The sequence below is a fragment of the Aspergillus steynii genome (genome assembly GCF_002849105.1).
Source record: "Aspergillus steynii IBT 23096 chromosome Unknown P170scaffold_3, whole genome shotgun sequence".
Classification (NCBI taxonomy): Eukaryota; Fungi; Ascomycota; class Eurotiomycetes; order Eurotiales; family Aspergillaceae; genus Aspergillus; species Aspergillus steynii.
The window spans coordinates 387461-402350 of record NW_020194400.1 but is presented as its reverse complement, the minus strand read 5'-3'; the positions used below and the strand labels follow the sequence as shown (position 1 = coordinate 402350).

Genomic DNA, 14890 nt, shown 5'->3' with positions numbered 1-14890 from the left:
GGGAGCTCTGTTTGCATCTCCGATGGCCAGCTCACACCAGCCTTACGAGAAGTAGAGACAGAAACGTCAGACCGCCAGAATTCATGCTCAGGCTCTCTTCAATCGTAGTGGTCTGATTCGAGATAGGCAGGCCGGCGTTGAAGGGCCCCATATTCCTGCAGCCATCATCTCATACAGCATTGGGTGAAGGGAAATACGGACGCACAACACTAATGTAAACACCCACAGAGTGCGTCCGGAACCTCTCCAGTATAGGGCTAAATTCCCCGCCGGAGAGCAGGAAGCCGTTCCCCGATTCTGGACGGAGAGATGAGCAGTCAAGTGGGACAAGCAAGCAACGGGCTCAAAGATGAGTACTTTTTCTTTCGGGACTCATTTCTTTGACTTATTGGCTGGGTTGCAAGCCACTGGAACCCCTAAAGGCGTGGGCACAAAGGAAGCCATGCCATAGGCTTCAGAGGTCGCCACCCACCGAAATCAAAACAAAGGGCCCTGTCCCCTCTTTGACAGCTTTTATTTTTCGTTTTTCGAAGAGAATCTCTCTGCCTCTTCTTCCCTCTTGCTCAGGACTGAACACATATTGGGCATGAACAAGTGCTCCGAGTTCTCTTTCTCCCATATTGAAGTTGACTCCGCTGCTGTCCTGCTCTTTCATTCCACGGAATCACGCTCTCTCTCTCTTTCTCTCGATCTTTCCCCTTCCACTCTCTCGCTTTCCTTCCACTCTTGTTATCAAACACCCACTTCGCGATGGGCAATCGGAGAAAGTCCAAGGCAGCCGGGAAGGACACTGCGGTAAGGCCTCAAGAGTCTAATGGAACCGGTAGATCAGGACTTGAGCAATTTCTGACAACATGATATGTAGAAAAAGCGCCGCTCACCTCGACTGGCTAAAAAGCGATCCTCCCCGAGCCCTCCAATTCCACCCCCACCCAAAGAAGAGCCCCCAGCACCTGCTCCCGATCCCCACGCCGACACCGAGTCAAATGAACCCGAGGGCCTCCATCTGGGGCCTCTTCGAGACGAATGCTTATGGTTTGGGACCGGCCCCGTCAAGGAATACAAGCGCTGGGGCCCACTAAAACCTTGCTGGTCGGTCGACTATCCCAGGATTGAGAAAGTCGCCGGAGAAATGGCAGGTAATTTCCCCTGGATCGACAATGAGCCCAGCACGTGGCAGACCATAGAGGACGAGCATATAGCGAAGCAGTTGTTCCAATTCGCGTTTGACTGGGCAGTGGAGCATGCCATTCGGCAAGAAGGTCGGGACTCCGTGGAAGACTTCCTGTCTGCCGATCAGAAGCAGGCAATTCTGGATGGTCTTGATGGATACTGCATCACAAAAGAGTGGGATAGACTGCTGGAATACCTCCCCGAAAAGACCTTACACATACTCCCAACTTTACTGGTTCAGGCCCTGGTGTCCAAGGCGACCTTTGACACCATGCTAGCCAACCCTTTCTTTTTCGTGGATACGGTGGACAATCAGACGGATGAGGTCGATCACGTTGCCCCGCCGTTGGCTGTGGAGCTGTATAAGACGTGGAGGCATATCAGAAAAAGTGAGCTCTCTTCTTCTCTTTCTCTTTTGTTTGCATACAGCTTCTTCCGTGAGCTAATCATCTTGCCATTTCACTCGACAGTTAACATCCTGGGCGCAGAGGAGTGGCGCAGCACGACGATTCGCCTATTCAACGACACGACGAACCGACGCTGCTATAATGAATCGATCATCCTGCGCACCGTTCAGCATCGAAAGTCCATTGTCAAGCGCCTTGCGGAGCACTTGCTGTCCGAGAATCACCCGCTACACCCGCTGCTTCGTCCATTGACCGACCCGGACGAGATAAAAAGGCGCTTCGACGTGTTGGTCAGTACCCTAGAGCGCGTGGCAATCCTGGCTGTCTGGGTGGGGACTGAGCCAAGGGGTCTTCTGCTGACCCCGATAAATCGGCACCCTTGTTATGATGCCAAGCGATCACTGTCCACGACGCACTGGCTCAGTGAGGTTGCTGAGGAAGAGGTTGATCTTACCGGCCGCTATCCGGTCCTGGTGACGAGGCCACTGATGCATCGACTGGACATGACCGGAGGATCGGATCTCAACGAAGTATTCACATGCGCAGCGGAGGTCGTAGTTTCCAAGCCTCTTCGCCCCGACCAGATCGTCGGCTTCCAGGATGACTCGTGCGAGAACTGGGACATCCCTGAACAGCCCACTGTCGAGCAGCTTTTGGGCCCAGCCGCAAATATCAGGGTGTTTGAGGGACCCCCAAGTAATATCAAATTTCCTCCAGACGATTGATTACGTCTGAAATTGGTTTCATCACTCGGAAGTTGAGGATATGGCAAATTGCACTTTTCTTGCTGGCACGCGATTCTTTTTTCCTTTTTTCTTCACCCATTACTAGGTGAATGGGTAATCTTCTCTTGGTCCCTGGATTTGAAGGGGGAGGGGGATAATTGCCAACTTTGCTTGGCTAATCCTCCGGTCGAGCGTCCTTTTATCTACTGTTCTAGTTTCAGATATTGAATATTACATGCTAAGAAGCCTCCGTCTCTCCTTCTCTCTCTCGGTCGTCTCCTTCACCGCGAGCTATCTAGCTAGGTACAAGAAAGCAGAAAGTTCACCACCGCTCTCTTACCCTCCACCTTGACCAACGCCTCAGTGTGCATCGCACCAGCTACATCCTTTCTCTCCAGGACCAGTCCCATCCTTCTCGCATCCGCCTCAAGTTGATCTACCGCGTGCGGTGGGATGACTTCATCCTTCTCAGCAGACAGCATGAGAATAGGCGGCAGCGAGCGATGTATTCGTCGCGGCTTCACGGTTCCCAATCCCGGCGCCATCGTCTTTTCGTCGTCTCCATCCTCTTCCACCTCCGCCTCCATCCCTGGGCACTCATCCCGCCATTTCGCCATTCGCTCCATCGCCCGCGAACTGTCCCAGTTATTCCACAGAAACGGCCACAGATATCGATACGGCAGCCACTTCTGCGGATACAAACTGATCAACATGTCTTTCGTGCTGGACGTCGGCGCTTCCATAACCAGCCCGCTGATCGGCGCCCCCACAGAGGACTCTCTGCCATCCCGACGAGCCAGATCCGTCGCCAGCGCCGTGCTCGCGATCGCGGACCCCAGACTATGGCCCCAGAGGACCAGCCGCAGGTCCGTGTCCGGCCCCGCATACGTCCTCGATGCCCAGGCCAGGAAGGCCTGCGCGTCCAACTCGATCCCCGACTGCGTCGCGCGGCCGGACGACGTCCAGTATCCGCGGTACGACAGCGCCGTGACGATGTATTCGACGCTGGGGTCTTCCGTCGCGGACGTGACTGTGCGCAGCATATCCGAGAGCAGCGGCAGGCGTAGGGGCGTCGATCCGCCGTTTCCCTGGAAGTAGCAGATCACGACGCGTTTTTTGGGCTTGGTCGGATCTGAATTCCGAAGGTCATCGCGTAGACTGGCCGTAGCGTCTGAATGACCATGAACATGAGAGCCCACCGCGCTCTTCATCCGCCCCTCGCAAACAGTCAGCTTCGTCCCGTCCAGACTCCGGATCTGCTTCCCCTCCCACCGCACGGGACCGCATTGCCCTTCGTAGTCGGCGATTTGCTCAGACCGCGCGAACGGCGGCAGCCATGCTATATACAGGAGTTTGTCCTGCATGACCACGATCCAGAAGCATTTCCAGGTCCAGAGACCGAGGAGCAGCGTGGTGAAGATGGTGGGCGGGATGAGCACGGTGGGAATGGCGTCTGTGAAGAATGTCCGGGGATTTTGTAGACATCTGCTTCGCACTGCATTTTGCTTTTGCTGGATGGAGGCTCTTTTGGTTGGGGTGTTGGTGATGGTTGTCATTCGGTTGTGTGAGTGAGATAGCGTGCTACATCCTCGAGCTGAGATATTGGTGCGCCGTACGCGCGATAGAGCCCATCTTGCTAGCATCAAAGAGGACTGGTGATGCTGAATAGTGGATGTATTAGAGAATGAGATGGACTTCTCCATGATGATAAGATGGACGTCGCTCGGATATTCGTCGGGCCGGGATAAATAGTGACTAAGCAACTATTATGCCGGATAGTCATCCAATGCATAACTTTGTTGTTTCATCCTTATTTTAGCATCACTCTGCGGTTTAGAATTGGAGGCATTATTCGTGAGAATCTATCGTCGAATATCGCTTTATCTTTTCATAGTTTTTACTTTAGCCCAGCAATGCACAGCTTATCAACAGTTCGTCTTATAGGGCCGAATCACTAGCTGTACTTTTCACTTCTGCACCGCGGAAACTATATCCATGTCACCTTTTGTAGTCCTTTTTAGTACCGCTTCTCTGCTTAAATTTCAACTAGGATCGGCGATGAATTTGTTCTCTCTATTTCTTCTTCCCCATCTCTGGAGTCCAAGTTCTCAAAGCACCATTGTCTCTTCACACAAAACTCAATATTTCTATCCATAGAAATTCGAGCGGGTTTCTCGCTACTGTAAACATCTGGAACCTCATCATAATACAGTTGGGAATATTGAGTGTCTATGTTTCCTTGCGCAATGGGTTTGTTTGATGCTGAAGTTTCAATTTCTTTCTCAGGTTTGCTCCGGCATTAGGGCTTCATCTGGTCCAGTGACCCAGGTCTTGTGTATAGCTTCGTTTTGTACTGAAATACTATTCACAAAATGCAATGTTGAAACTTCGCCGGCAAGAATATTATTATAGTCCTATTTTAAAAGAGAATACTATGCGACAAATAGAGTGATTTAATCTGAAGGATAATGCAGAAAGACGAGACTTGGAGGATCATGATGTGTGACATGCTCCGTCTAGGTATTCTCTGGAACAAAACAGAGCAGTCTGCCAGAATACACCAATTAATTTGAATTTTTCTCAGTCAGGTAATTCCTTTCCTGATAGCCCTTCCAGGTCACCCCACTATCAACAGCTAACAAGAGAACTACCACTGATACTCACTCATACTAGGCGGCAAATCAGCAATTCTCGTCCCCCACTCACTTTCCTTCTCCCCAAGCTCTACCTCTAGAGCACCACCCTCCGCAAAGAAATCATGCCCTATCCAATTCCTACTCCAAGGCTTACCATCGCGCTTCACACTCTGAATATAAATCGCCTTATACCCAGCATCGAAATTAAGCGCTCGAATGGTAGCCACCTTGCCCGTGACTTTGTTCCGAATACTAATCTCCTTGAAGAACGGCGCACTGATCAAATAGACATCTTGGCCGTGGACAGGGAAGAGGCCGATCATGCTTAATGCGGCGAACGAGCCCATGGCACCTCCGTCGTCGTTTCCGGGGATTCCGGAGACAGAGGTGTTGAATTGAGAAGGGATGTAAAAGTGCGCGCGTTTAGTTGATAGAGACGGTCGACCTACGTAGTGGTATTGGAAGACAGTGAGGAAGGCTTGCTCGTCGCCGACGTAGAGGATGCCGGATTCGTGGAGATAGTTTAGCCGGGCGGTAAAGTGCTTAGGTCCGCCGAGTGTTGTGATCAATGAGCCCATGTCTTGTGGTGCGTAGCTGTGGAGCTTGTTAGTCTTAACTCGTTCAATGCGGGGGTGACGTACAAGGTGTAAAGCCAGCAACTGCCCTCGTAAGTCTCGTGGCCATTTGCATTCAAGTAGCATGAGTCAAAGTTCATCAATGGGCTACAGAATATCGGGTCCTGGTAGTCCCATGTGCCATTTGGGAGTCGGGGCTGTACAAAGCCGGTGAAATTGGTATCCACGCCTTTGATGTATGACTTTTGGTCTTTCTTGAAGACGTTTTTCCAGTTAGACGCACGTCGAGTATATTTCTCATAGTCGGCGTCGTGGCCCATCAATTGAGCCATCTCTGCGATGCAGAAGTCATTGTACGCGTATTCAAGCGTTCTCGAGACGCTGCGGGTGCGCAGACCCCTGCCGACTGTGTCCATGTCACCCTTGGGGATATAGCCGAGGTTCTTCCAGCTGCGAAGACCTCCTCGTCCTTCTACGTCCCAGTTCGGTGGTTCGACTTCCGCGTCTTTAACGACGGCTTCATAGGCGGTGTCCCAGTCGATGTTCTCGATCTTTTTCAGATACGCTTCTGCAATCAAGACATCTGCGTTGGAGCCGCCCTGTGTCCAGCCCTTGCAGAGGGACATGCGGCAGTCGGGGAGATATCCTTCATGACGGTAAATATCAATGAGACTTCGGATCATCAGCGATTGAGAAGCCGGGTCCATGAGCGTCAAAAGCTGGTGAACGCCGCGGTATGAGTCCCATATACTATCCCAGTCAGCAATACTCACGATGGAGGTAAGTGATCTCACCAATAGTAGCTATCGTAGTACGGCTCATCGCTTTCCCACAAGGGGTTTTCTCCAGTATAATCCTGAGGACTAATCATCGTGCGATAGACACCGCTCCAAAAGACCTTCTGAAGATCAGTCGAGACTTGATCAGCATCGATACTGATTACATTCAGCTTTTCTCTCCATGCATCCTCCGCGGCAGACACAGTCCCCGCAAAGTCGAAATCGGGCTGCTCTTTCTCCGCGTTCCGGCAGGCTTGGTCCACACTCATAAAGCTCACACCCACTCTTGCAAGGATGCTGTCGTTTGCTTCGATAGTATCGAAATGGGCATACGTACCCGCCGAATCCGTGCGAGCGCTGCTGCTTGTAACGATGGTGTTCTGGTTAGGTACCACTGAATTCCTGTTCCACGACCCTGTCTCGCGAACCTTTCCCCCTTTGAAGTCGACACAGAAGTGGAGGGTGTAAGTTCCTTGACCAAAGCTAGGGCTGAATGTGCCGTTGCCGGTAAGGCGTCCGGTAGATGAATCCACGGATGCGAAGCCCTCCGAGCGAGACTGTGGTAGGTCCATCAAATCAACGAGAACAATCGGACTGAGTGGCTCGGAGCCGTTCTCAAAACTGAAGCGATACAGAGCCGAGCGGTTCGTAGCTGTAATTTCAGCATGGACCCCATTTTCCAATTTGATGCCAAAGTACCCCGGCCTGGCTTTAGGAGAACCCTTTTTCCACACAGTTGCTCTGTCGGTCTGTTGCCACTTACACTTGCTGGGGTCGTTTTCCGGGCAACTAGGGTGAATGAAGATGGGGAAGTTGCCCAGCGAAGCTGCCTATCTTGGGTAAGTAGTTTAGAATACATAGTATCCATGCAGACTTACGCCTCCAGTTCCAGAGTCATGCATATGAGAAAACCCGGTGACCTTTGTCGTGTCGTATGCAAAGCCGCCTTGGTTCTCGCCTTCAGTGTCGGCTACGGCTTTTGCCATGCCTAGGTCGCATAAGTAGGTGACAGCAACTGCGTCTCCAAGACTTACCGAACGGAAGAGTGGCCCCAGCGAACGAATGCCCTGCGCTCATCAATTAGATGTCGGTTACGCAGAAAGATCAGATGCATTACCTCCATTGGCAGTTCCGATGAGTGGATCGACATAATCCAACACGTCAAATTTGGGATCTTCGTTGTCTTTAGCATATACAACGCATGCAAACAGAGCCAGTGTTGTAAAGACGTCCAGAAGCATGTTGAAATAGCTTTTTAGTGCCATACTGCACGTCGGAATGAGAAGCGCGAGCGCCAACGAAAGAGATCGCTGGCGAAGTGCAGGCAAAAGATATTCAAAACAATTAAACACCCGACACTTCAATTTGCATTTCCAAGATTGTCGTGGGTGGCTGGAATGACAACACGATAAGTAAAGATGTCACACAAAACCACATTCCACGGTTGTTAGAGCGAGTATTGCTGGGACAACGAACTCAATCCACAACTCCTGCAAATTGTGAGAAAAGAAAGAGCCATCAACGTTAAATCTTCGACCATTAGTTAGGTATTTATGTAGTACGCGCCGGCCCCTCATTGTTGCCCATCAACCACACGGCGGCAATGGCAGCGGCGATTGGCAGAAAGATTGCCCAAAATAGCCCGAGTCCGCAGTCACATCGACTTAGCGACTTGCATTGACGCATGTAACTCTGCAAGGGCCGGGATAATCCAATCAATGAATGGATTGACATTCCGTCCCAACCGATCTCCCCGCACTTCATACTCCGCAGCAGATCGTGGGGAATTTTCCACGGTGGATCATTAATCTCATGACCTCAAAATTGTGTTAAGTTCGATTACCATAATCGATTTTCGAAAACGTAGCCTGTCGAGTGTTATTGCTTCCGTCCGTTGTTAAATTCGTCGGCTGCCGAAGCGAGTGGCGCATGGAGGACAGAGGGTTGCTAAGCGCCAATAACCCCGTTGCAACCCATCCAATGGATTCTGACATTTGAAGGGGAGTTTTCTGCGTCAAGCACAGATGACGCTAAAAGAAACCAGGAGTTTCGTTTGGTTCTTGAGCCATGGACTTTTTCACCGGAGGGCAGTACCAGGAATGTCGCTCGCAGGTGCGCATCGTGCCCCCAACCCAGGAGCTAGAATATGGTACGTTAAGAGATGATCGAAATCCGATACAGACTCCTTGAGCTCTACTGTCTTTTGCTCAATGAGTAGCGCGACCATGACAGCACATATACCATAAGCCTCAAATGATGTCGTACATGATCCTGTCCCATGCTTTCTCGCTGGTGTCAGTCACCTTCGGGGTATCCGACATGTCCGATGGCTGAGCGGCGATCATGGGCTCACGAGTCGGCAGGTTAGAATTGAAGTAATCCCTCATGTTAGCATTATCGTTCCGCAAAGTTGCATTCTCCTCTTTCAGATTCCGAATCTCATCTTGCAGTGATCGTTGCGTCTCCAGAGCTGCCATCATCGATCCTAATCTCGACAAAAGCTCAGGCGGAAACTCCTGGTGAGCCGGAAACTGTCCGTTGCTCATCAAGAAATCCCTGGCCTGAGATGCGAAGGCAGGTTGAACAGGTATTGAATGATCAAGCTGTCGGAAGTTCTGCGGATACATAGTCGACCCCGGCGAGTCCAGTGGCGAACGATGATCAAACGCCATGTATACAGACGGACTGGTGACTCTGGAGCCATTCCCACTCGGGGTGCTGCTGGGGGAGACGTTGGACGATTGCAGGGGAGTGTCAAATTGAAGAGACTGGTCCCATTGATTTCGCCTACATGACGGACAATGAAACGCTCCTGCGTGAGGTGATAGACCGCCAAGCATAAGACACGCTGCGTGGTAGGACCTGCAGCAAGTCTCGCATGGAATCAAATCATCTGGTTTTCGACATTGCGAGCAGATCAAGTTGTGAGGCTTTCCAGCTCCTGGACGGTTTAGTACAAGCTATGGAAATTCAGCGCAGTATACTAACTAGTCCATTCGTCGTATATCCGACGTTTCTCAGCACCGGACACACTACTCGTCCCGAAATCTGTCGCCATATGACGCACCGGTCGCTTGCGACCCGGGGGGTTGTATTGACGCGGCGAGCCCTCCTGTAGCATCCGTGGCTGCGGTAAGCCCGACGTATCTGGTGGAGTTCTAAGCATTGCAGCGACAACGAAGTGGATCTGTTGGAAGGGCAAACATGAAACACGATGACGAGGTCAAGAAGTATAGGGAGCGATCGGACAAATGCCCGAGACGGTCGGAGGAACAATGTCCCGTCCCGAGCCGCGCTGATTAACTCGCCGAGTTTCTACCGAACTCCTTGCACTTTCAAGCTTCTCGCTGCTCGCGGAGATGTCCTTGCCTTTTGGGAAGTTGGCGACAGTAGGCCAGGGATATACTGTGAGATGATGGTTGCATTTGTTCGTTCAAGAGACGTGACTGCCCAGCTACCCAGAGGACTGTCTTATCGTGGCAAGAATGCCGGGCGTACCATCAAACAAGGCTTGCGAGCGCTGTAAGAAGCGGCATCTCAAAGTTCGTGCTTATGGTCCTATCTGTGGATTTTCCTAACCTATACAGTGTGATGAGACGCGTCCACACTGCCAGCGCTGCAGCACGGCTGGCGTTCAATGCCCTGGATATGTCCAGACTCGCAAGTTCATAGATCAAGGTGCTTCGGTAAGGCGACGATATGCGCCTTATCAGGACGGCAATTTGCGGCCGCATGCACCCAGAGCTGCAGACGATGTAAGATTTGCTGCTTGGCGAGAGAACTGACTCATGTTGACTTCTTAAAGATAGCTGGCGATCCCGCGCCAGTGCACCGCAATTTGGATCATCCGTCCAATGTGTCTCTGCGGTCGGAAGTGGCTCCTGCCGATTGGCAATCTGACAGGATGAACCAAGCGGAAATGCACTCACCCATGCACGATCTCAGAATCAGGTCCACGGCTGGACCTTATCCTGCAGGTTTCGCGAACCAGGTAGCAAATTATGCGCCTGTAGAAACTGGACCGGCGGATGCGGGCCTCAGTCAGTCTCGCAGTGCTTCTAGTAGGAGCATTGGCCCTAGTCCAGTTCCGAATGCACTCCATGAGGGTTTCAATCAGCTGGGCAATGTATACAGCGACTCCAGACAGAAGCCGCTGTCTCCGAACGCCGGGTTGGCGCAGTCTAGCCCGTCCCAGCGAAGTGAGCGAGAAGAGTTTCAGGACATCTTTTCCGAACTTATGACAGGAACCGAGCACGAAATCGCTTTTCTCATACGACATTATTCCGAGACCTTAGGACCATGGTAAGTAATGACAGCCTGGCTCATACTCCGCTTACACGGCGCAGGCTCGATCTTTCCGACTCCAACAAGTTCTTCGGTGCTTTTGTACCTATCCGTGCGATCAACGATCCATTCCTCAGATTTGCCATTGCGGCCCTCTCCGCCAAGCATCTTGGTCGCATGAAAGGGGCTGTTTTGCACGTCGGTAGCGGGATGTTCACCAGCCCTGCCACGATGGAAACGTATCCCAATTCGGCGCAAGTGGACTGGTTTCTCAAAGCCGCCAATTACTACTATCTGGCTGCTTCTCATATGAACGCCAGCGTCTCTGATGCCTATACCTCCGTGTCGAGCTCTGCGGTTCTGGAGTCACCGATCGAGATCGTTCGCCGGTGGCTGAACCTTCACACGAGACAACCTCGATCCCAAACGCTCATGGAAGAACAGGCGGCTACTGAATTCTGGAAGAAAACCGAGAACTTGCTAGCTGCTGCAACAGTCCTCACTTTATACAAGCTCCTGGATGAGTCAGGAGACAACTGGCAATCGTGCGTATCTCAACATTTTGCCCAAGTTATTATTAACCAGTTGCAGGCAGCTTAGGGGCATCGCACCCTTATTCGACACGATACTCGAACTACACCATCAAACTTCAACTCACTCCACATTCTCCCACGGCACGGCAGCCTCTTTCTGGAACCTCGCTAGGCAGGACTATCTTAGCTCTTATTATACCCGACTGCCACCACACTTCAACCACCAGAACCTGCCCCTCTGGCGAGCCAGCGGCCTTCCCATCGATGACCAAGGCAACGTTCTCTCCTCCGACAATTCTCCCATTCCACGCCTCTCTCCCGAAGACCTCTCCGCCAACAGCCTCATCTGGCTCCTAAACAAAGTGATCAGCTTCCTTGCCGATTCCAAAAAGTCGCAACTAGAACAATGGGCCGGCCAAACACCCATTCCCTCCCCTCCAGCCGTCACTACCACATCCTCCTCCTCCAATTCCTCCACCACCCACCCCACAACCTCCACCTGGCTCAAACTCCAATTCGAATTCCAATCCTGGCTCGAACGCATCCCCGAGACCTTCCGCCCCTGCCTCCGCCTCCAACACCCCAAAGACCTCCCCTTCCCCGAGATATTCTACAGCCTGACCTCCTGCGCCGCCGCCATGCAGCAGTACCATTTTGGACGACTGGCGCTGGCCCTGAATCGACCCCCGGACGCGGTCAGCGGGCCCAGCACCGCGTTCGACCGGCTCCAGGGCTACCGCGAACTGATGAAGGAGGCGGATTATCGGTGCAAAGAGATCTGCGGGATTGCGTTGGGGAGGCCGCAGAGCGCGGCGAGGATTTATATGGTGCCACTGTTGTATGCGGTTGGGCAGTGCTTTGAGAGGGCTGAGGAGAGGGATATTGTGAGGGATTTGTTGAGGGGTGTGGAGGCGGATTTGGGGTTGGGGACCGGGGAGCAGGTCAGGAAGTTGCAGACTGCGTGGTGTCAGACGTAGGGTTAGTTTGGCGGTTGTTTATTTGGTTGTGGGTGTTGAAGGTGGTTGGACTGGTGTTGTGTTTGTCTCTACGGGTCTTCTTTCTTGGTACTGCAGCGATTGGCGATTAGAATGTCTTCTGTTTGGAGATGGTCGATGTTCATGTCTATTTAAGAAACTATGGGCAGAACTAGAGAAGCCTGGCCAAAGACGGTAGTATCCGGGTCATTGATGTTAACTGGGTATTACTGAAGTTCAAATATGGTACACCTTACACGTAGAACTCCAAGTCCTATTGAGCTTAGAAATTCAGTTGTCATGGTCTCGTTAAATACACTGCGCTCCGATATAGGTATCGTCCATCCTAACTGAAAGATTGCCAATGCAACTACAGCAGATCATCCATATAGCCAAAGACAGTCCACCAGACCAGATAGTAGCATCTCACCTGTCCGAATGATCTTTATTCAACATCCCAGGAAAGCACAGATACCTCAACCCACCCTCCAACCACATCTAATCATCATCATCCGGATCATACAGATCCAAATCCAGCATCGCCTTCGGCTTTGGCGGCGGCGGCGCTGTCCTCCCAGCGCCCGCACTGGCCGCCGAGCCCGCATGCGCCGCCGCCATCGCCGCCTCATCTGCATGTCTCGTCCCTTCACCCGGCTGCACCGGCGCCATCGCGTCCGCAGCCCCAGTCCCCTCCGCCTCGCGAATCAGCCGCTCCACCTCCCCGTCCGCGTCGAAGCCAGGCCGTCCCTCCGCCGCCGCCAGCTGGATCTGCCCCATCAGCCCCATCCGGATCCGATCCTCCATCGGATACGGCAGCATATAGACCTGGCGCGTCAGGTTCGCCGACTCGTCCAGCCACGAGGTCGCTTCTTTCGTGACGGTCGAGACGGGCTCGATCCCGGCAGGAGCGTCAGTGCCGTTGGCATTCCCGGTGGTGTTGGTGGTGTTGGTGGTGTTGGTCCCGCCCATCTCCGTATCCTGGTCCAGCTTCTTCCGCGTCTGCGCCTCGTTCCCGTGAATCCCCTGCTCTGCGTCCGACGCCGCCTGCAGGTTATATTTGCTGATGCGGCGCGCAAAGTCGAGCAGGAGCTTGTACTCGACTTCTTTGGTGTGTCGGAGCCCGGTGCGCTTTTCCTTCTCTTGTCCATCCCTACTCTCAACCTCATTCTCGCGCTCGCTCTCATCCTCGTCATCGCTATCGCTATCGACCTCCTCATCACTATCCTCCTCGTCGTCCCCGCACGTCGTCCGCACCTCCTTCTCGTAGTTCACGACATCGCGCACGATGCTCTTCACGCGGTCCTCGAGGCTCTCGGCTTCGGCGCGTAGCTTCAAGATTCGCGCGTAGTTCGCCTGGTGCTGGCGCAGGGTTTCGACGGCCGAGGTGAGCGAGTCGTCGGCGTCGAGCAGGCCGACTGCTGCGGCGGGGGCGCCGGCCGCGGTCGGGGAGGTGGTTAGACTCGTGACGAGGGCATTGAGTTTTGATTCGAAGTCCGAGAGGGTGGTTTGGAATTGGGCGTTCATTTTGGGTCTGGGCTGGGGTGTTTGGACTTGGAGAGTTGGAGCTCGAGATCGGAGGACAAAGAGGCACGTGGGGTGGTCACGTGAGAGGAAGCTGGTGGCCAATCAGAGGGGAGGGGATGTATGTACTTGGATTGGTGGGGAATGTTTTATTCTTCTGTTTTCCTCACTCAACATCGATAATCTGTTACTCTTTGACCATATCGTAATGTTCAATGAGACTAGCACCTGCAATTACAGAGAAAATGGCAAATAAAATGCAGCCGTCTCACCAGTCAATTCCTGTTTGACTCCACCACTGTCTTCGGATCTCCACTTTCACCACCGCGAATAATTTACCTATTCTATCTTGTGTCTGGGATGGGATCGACAAGGTTGTGCACAATGATGTGCATTCTGACGCCTTGCCTCTGTTGATCATCAAGCGAGCCCCGGGGGGAGGGGGAGTCTGGAGTACGCTATGGAGCAACCACTAAATCAGTACGCACACCGCGATAGACAGGTGAACTATCTGCAACATGGCACTCTTTGGAGTATAATAATGAAACAGATGATTCACAGCTTAACATCTATCCTCGAACCAGCAGGCCCCGGGACCTTCGAGACATGCCACGAATCGCCAACCCGGAATCCTTCCGGGAAAGGATCCGTCGGATCAACAACGACCTGTTGGAAGCCAGTAATCCAAGCACTCCCTTTAACCCTCGGCCGTACTGCCTCGTACTCTCCAACCCTGGTGGTCCCCGTGATCGAACCAACATACCCAGTCCCGATGATGCTCGTATGCAGAAACGGCTCGCCCACAGCCAGCTGATTTCTCGCATGCAACTGCGCCATGCGTGCACACGCCCCGGTTCCACAAGGGCTGCGGTCCAATCGCCCAGGGGACACCACCACCGCATTCTGCGCCGTCGTCCCATTCACGCCCTCTGTCAGGGGCACCGTGAAGATGAGGTTGGTCACGCCATGAAGGCCAAATTTCTCAGGGTGGACGGGGTGCACGGTGGCTTGGACAGCGCGCTTGATACGCTCGCCGTATTCAACAATCCGCTGGCCCTCGTCCGGGTCCAGGGTTAGGTCTGTCTGGCCCATGTCGACGATCGCGTAGAAGGTTCCGCCGTGCAGCTACGGTCTCATGGTCTGCTATGACTCGTTCAACTTCCGACATCTGATTTCTCCGCGGCCGTTGTTGATGGTTGTCGGGTCTGAGGCCCAGACTCTTCACTACAGAGAGGACGCCGTTGCCGCAGCGCGTGAACCCAAGGAACTGTTCATCGTTGAAG

At 52.9% G+C, this 14890-nt stretch overlaps 7 protein-coding genes across 7 annotated transcripts; 2 read left to right on the top strand and 5 right to left on the bottom strand.

The window, feature by feature from the left end:
- Nucleotides 1-750: 750 nt before the first annotated feature.
- P170DRAFT_424436 (uncharacterized protein) lies at nt 751-2265 on the top strand (the record flags this gene model as incomplete). Its single annotated transcript, XM_024847568.1, has 3 exons — nt 751-795; nt 866-2187; nt 2244-2265. The coding sequence occupies 3 exons, from the start codon at nt 751-753 to the stop codon at nt 2263-2265; spliced, it is 1389 nt and encodes a 462-aa protein (XP_024705310.1).
- A 166-nt stretch (nt 2266-2431) lies between these two features.
- Nucleotides 2432-3969, bottom strand: P170DRAFT_435259 (alpha/beta-hydrolase). Its single transcript, XM_024848901.1, has one exon. It carries the CDS (start codon nt 3859-3861, stop codon nt 2605-2607), a length of 1257 nt encoding a protein of 418 aa, XP_024705309.1. The 5' UTR covers nt 3862-3969; the 3' UTR covers nt 2432-2604.
- A 983-nt stretch (nt 3970-4952) lies between these two features.
- Nucleotides 4953-7536, bottom strand: P170DRAFT_354590 (glycoside hydrolase family 92 protein; the record flags this gene model as incomplete). Its single annotated transcript, XM_024844041.1, has 6 exons — nt 4953-5535; nt 5583-6266; nt 6311-7125; nt 7174-7283; nt 7330-7362; nt 7413-7536. 6 exons carry the CDS (start codon nt 7534-7536, stop codon nt 4953-4955), a joined length of 2349 nt encoding a protein of 782 aa, XP_024705308.1.
- A 1008-nt stretch (nt 7537-8544) lies between these two features.
- P170DRAFT_473578 (PHD finger protein) lies at nt 8545-9461 on the bottom strand (the record flags this gene model as incomplete). Its single annotated transcript, XM_024853059.1, has 2 exons — nt 8545-9236; nt 9284-9461. 2 exons carry the CDS (start codon nt 9459-9461, stop codon nt 8545-8547), a joined length of 870 nt encoding a protein of 289 aa, XP_024705307.1.
- A 186-nt stretch (nt 9462-9647) lies between these two features.
- On the top strand, nt 9648-12329 carry P170DRAFT_435257 (Zn(II)2Cys6 transcription factor domain-containing protein). The gene is made up of 5 exons (XM_024848900.1): nt 9648-9837; nt 9883-10050; nt 10101-10597; nt 10642-11124; nt 11171-12329. Exons 1-5 carry the CDS (start codon nt 9781-9783, stop codon nt 12087-12089), a joined length of 2124 nt encoding a protein of 707 aa, XP_024705306.1. The 5' UTR covers nt 9648-9780; the 3' UTR covers nt 12090-12329.
- Nucleotides 12330-12368: 39 nt separating this feature from the next.
- P170DRAFT_435256 (uncharacterized protein) lies at nt 12369-13628 on the bottom strand. Its single transcript, XM_024848899.1, has one exon. It carries the CDS (start codon nt 13608-13610, stop codon nt 12585-12587), a length of 1026 nt encoding a protein of 341 aa, XP_024705305.1. The 5' UTR covers nt 13611-13628; the 3' UTR covers nt 12369-12584.
- A 534-nt stretch (nt 13629-14162) lies between these two features.
- On the bottom strand, nt 14163-14729 carry P170DRAFT_355209 (proline racemase; the record flags this gene model as incomplete). Its single annotated transcript, XM_024844080.1, has 1 exon — nt 14163-14729. A coding segment is annotated over one exon (567 nt), but the record flags the coding sequence as incomplete, so codon positions are not given.
- Between the last annotated feature and the right edge of the window lie 161 nt (nt 14730-14890).

What these genes read in the sequence shown, in the direction of transcription:
- P170DRAFT_435259 (XM_024848901.1), bottom strand. Translation starts at nt 3,861, where the DNA reads ATGACAACCATCACCAACACCCCAACCAAAAGAGCCTCCATCCAGCAA.
- P170DRAFT_435257 (XM_024848900.1), top strand. Translation starts at nt 9,781, where the DNA reads ATGCCGGGCGTACCATCAAACAAGGCTTGCGAGCGCTGTAAGAAGCGG. An exon ending in GTAAGAAGCGGCATCTCAAA is followed by an intron (nt 9,838 to 9,882) that starts GTTCGTGCTTAT and finishes TAACCTATACAG; the next exon opens with TGTGATGAGACGCGTCCACA. An exon ending in CACCCAGAGCTGCAGACGAT is followed by an intron (nt 10,051 to 10,100) that starts GTAAGATTTGCT and finishes GACTTCTTAAAG; the next exon opens with ATAGCTGGCGATCCCGCGCC.
- P170DRAFT_435256 (XM_024848899.1), bottom strand. Translation starts at nt 13,610, where the DNA reads ATGAACGCCCAATTCCAAACCACCCTCTCGGACTTCGAATCAAAACTC.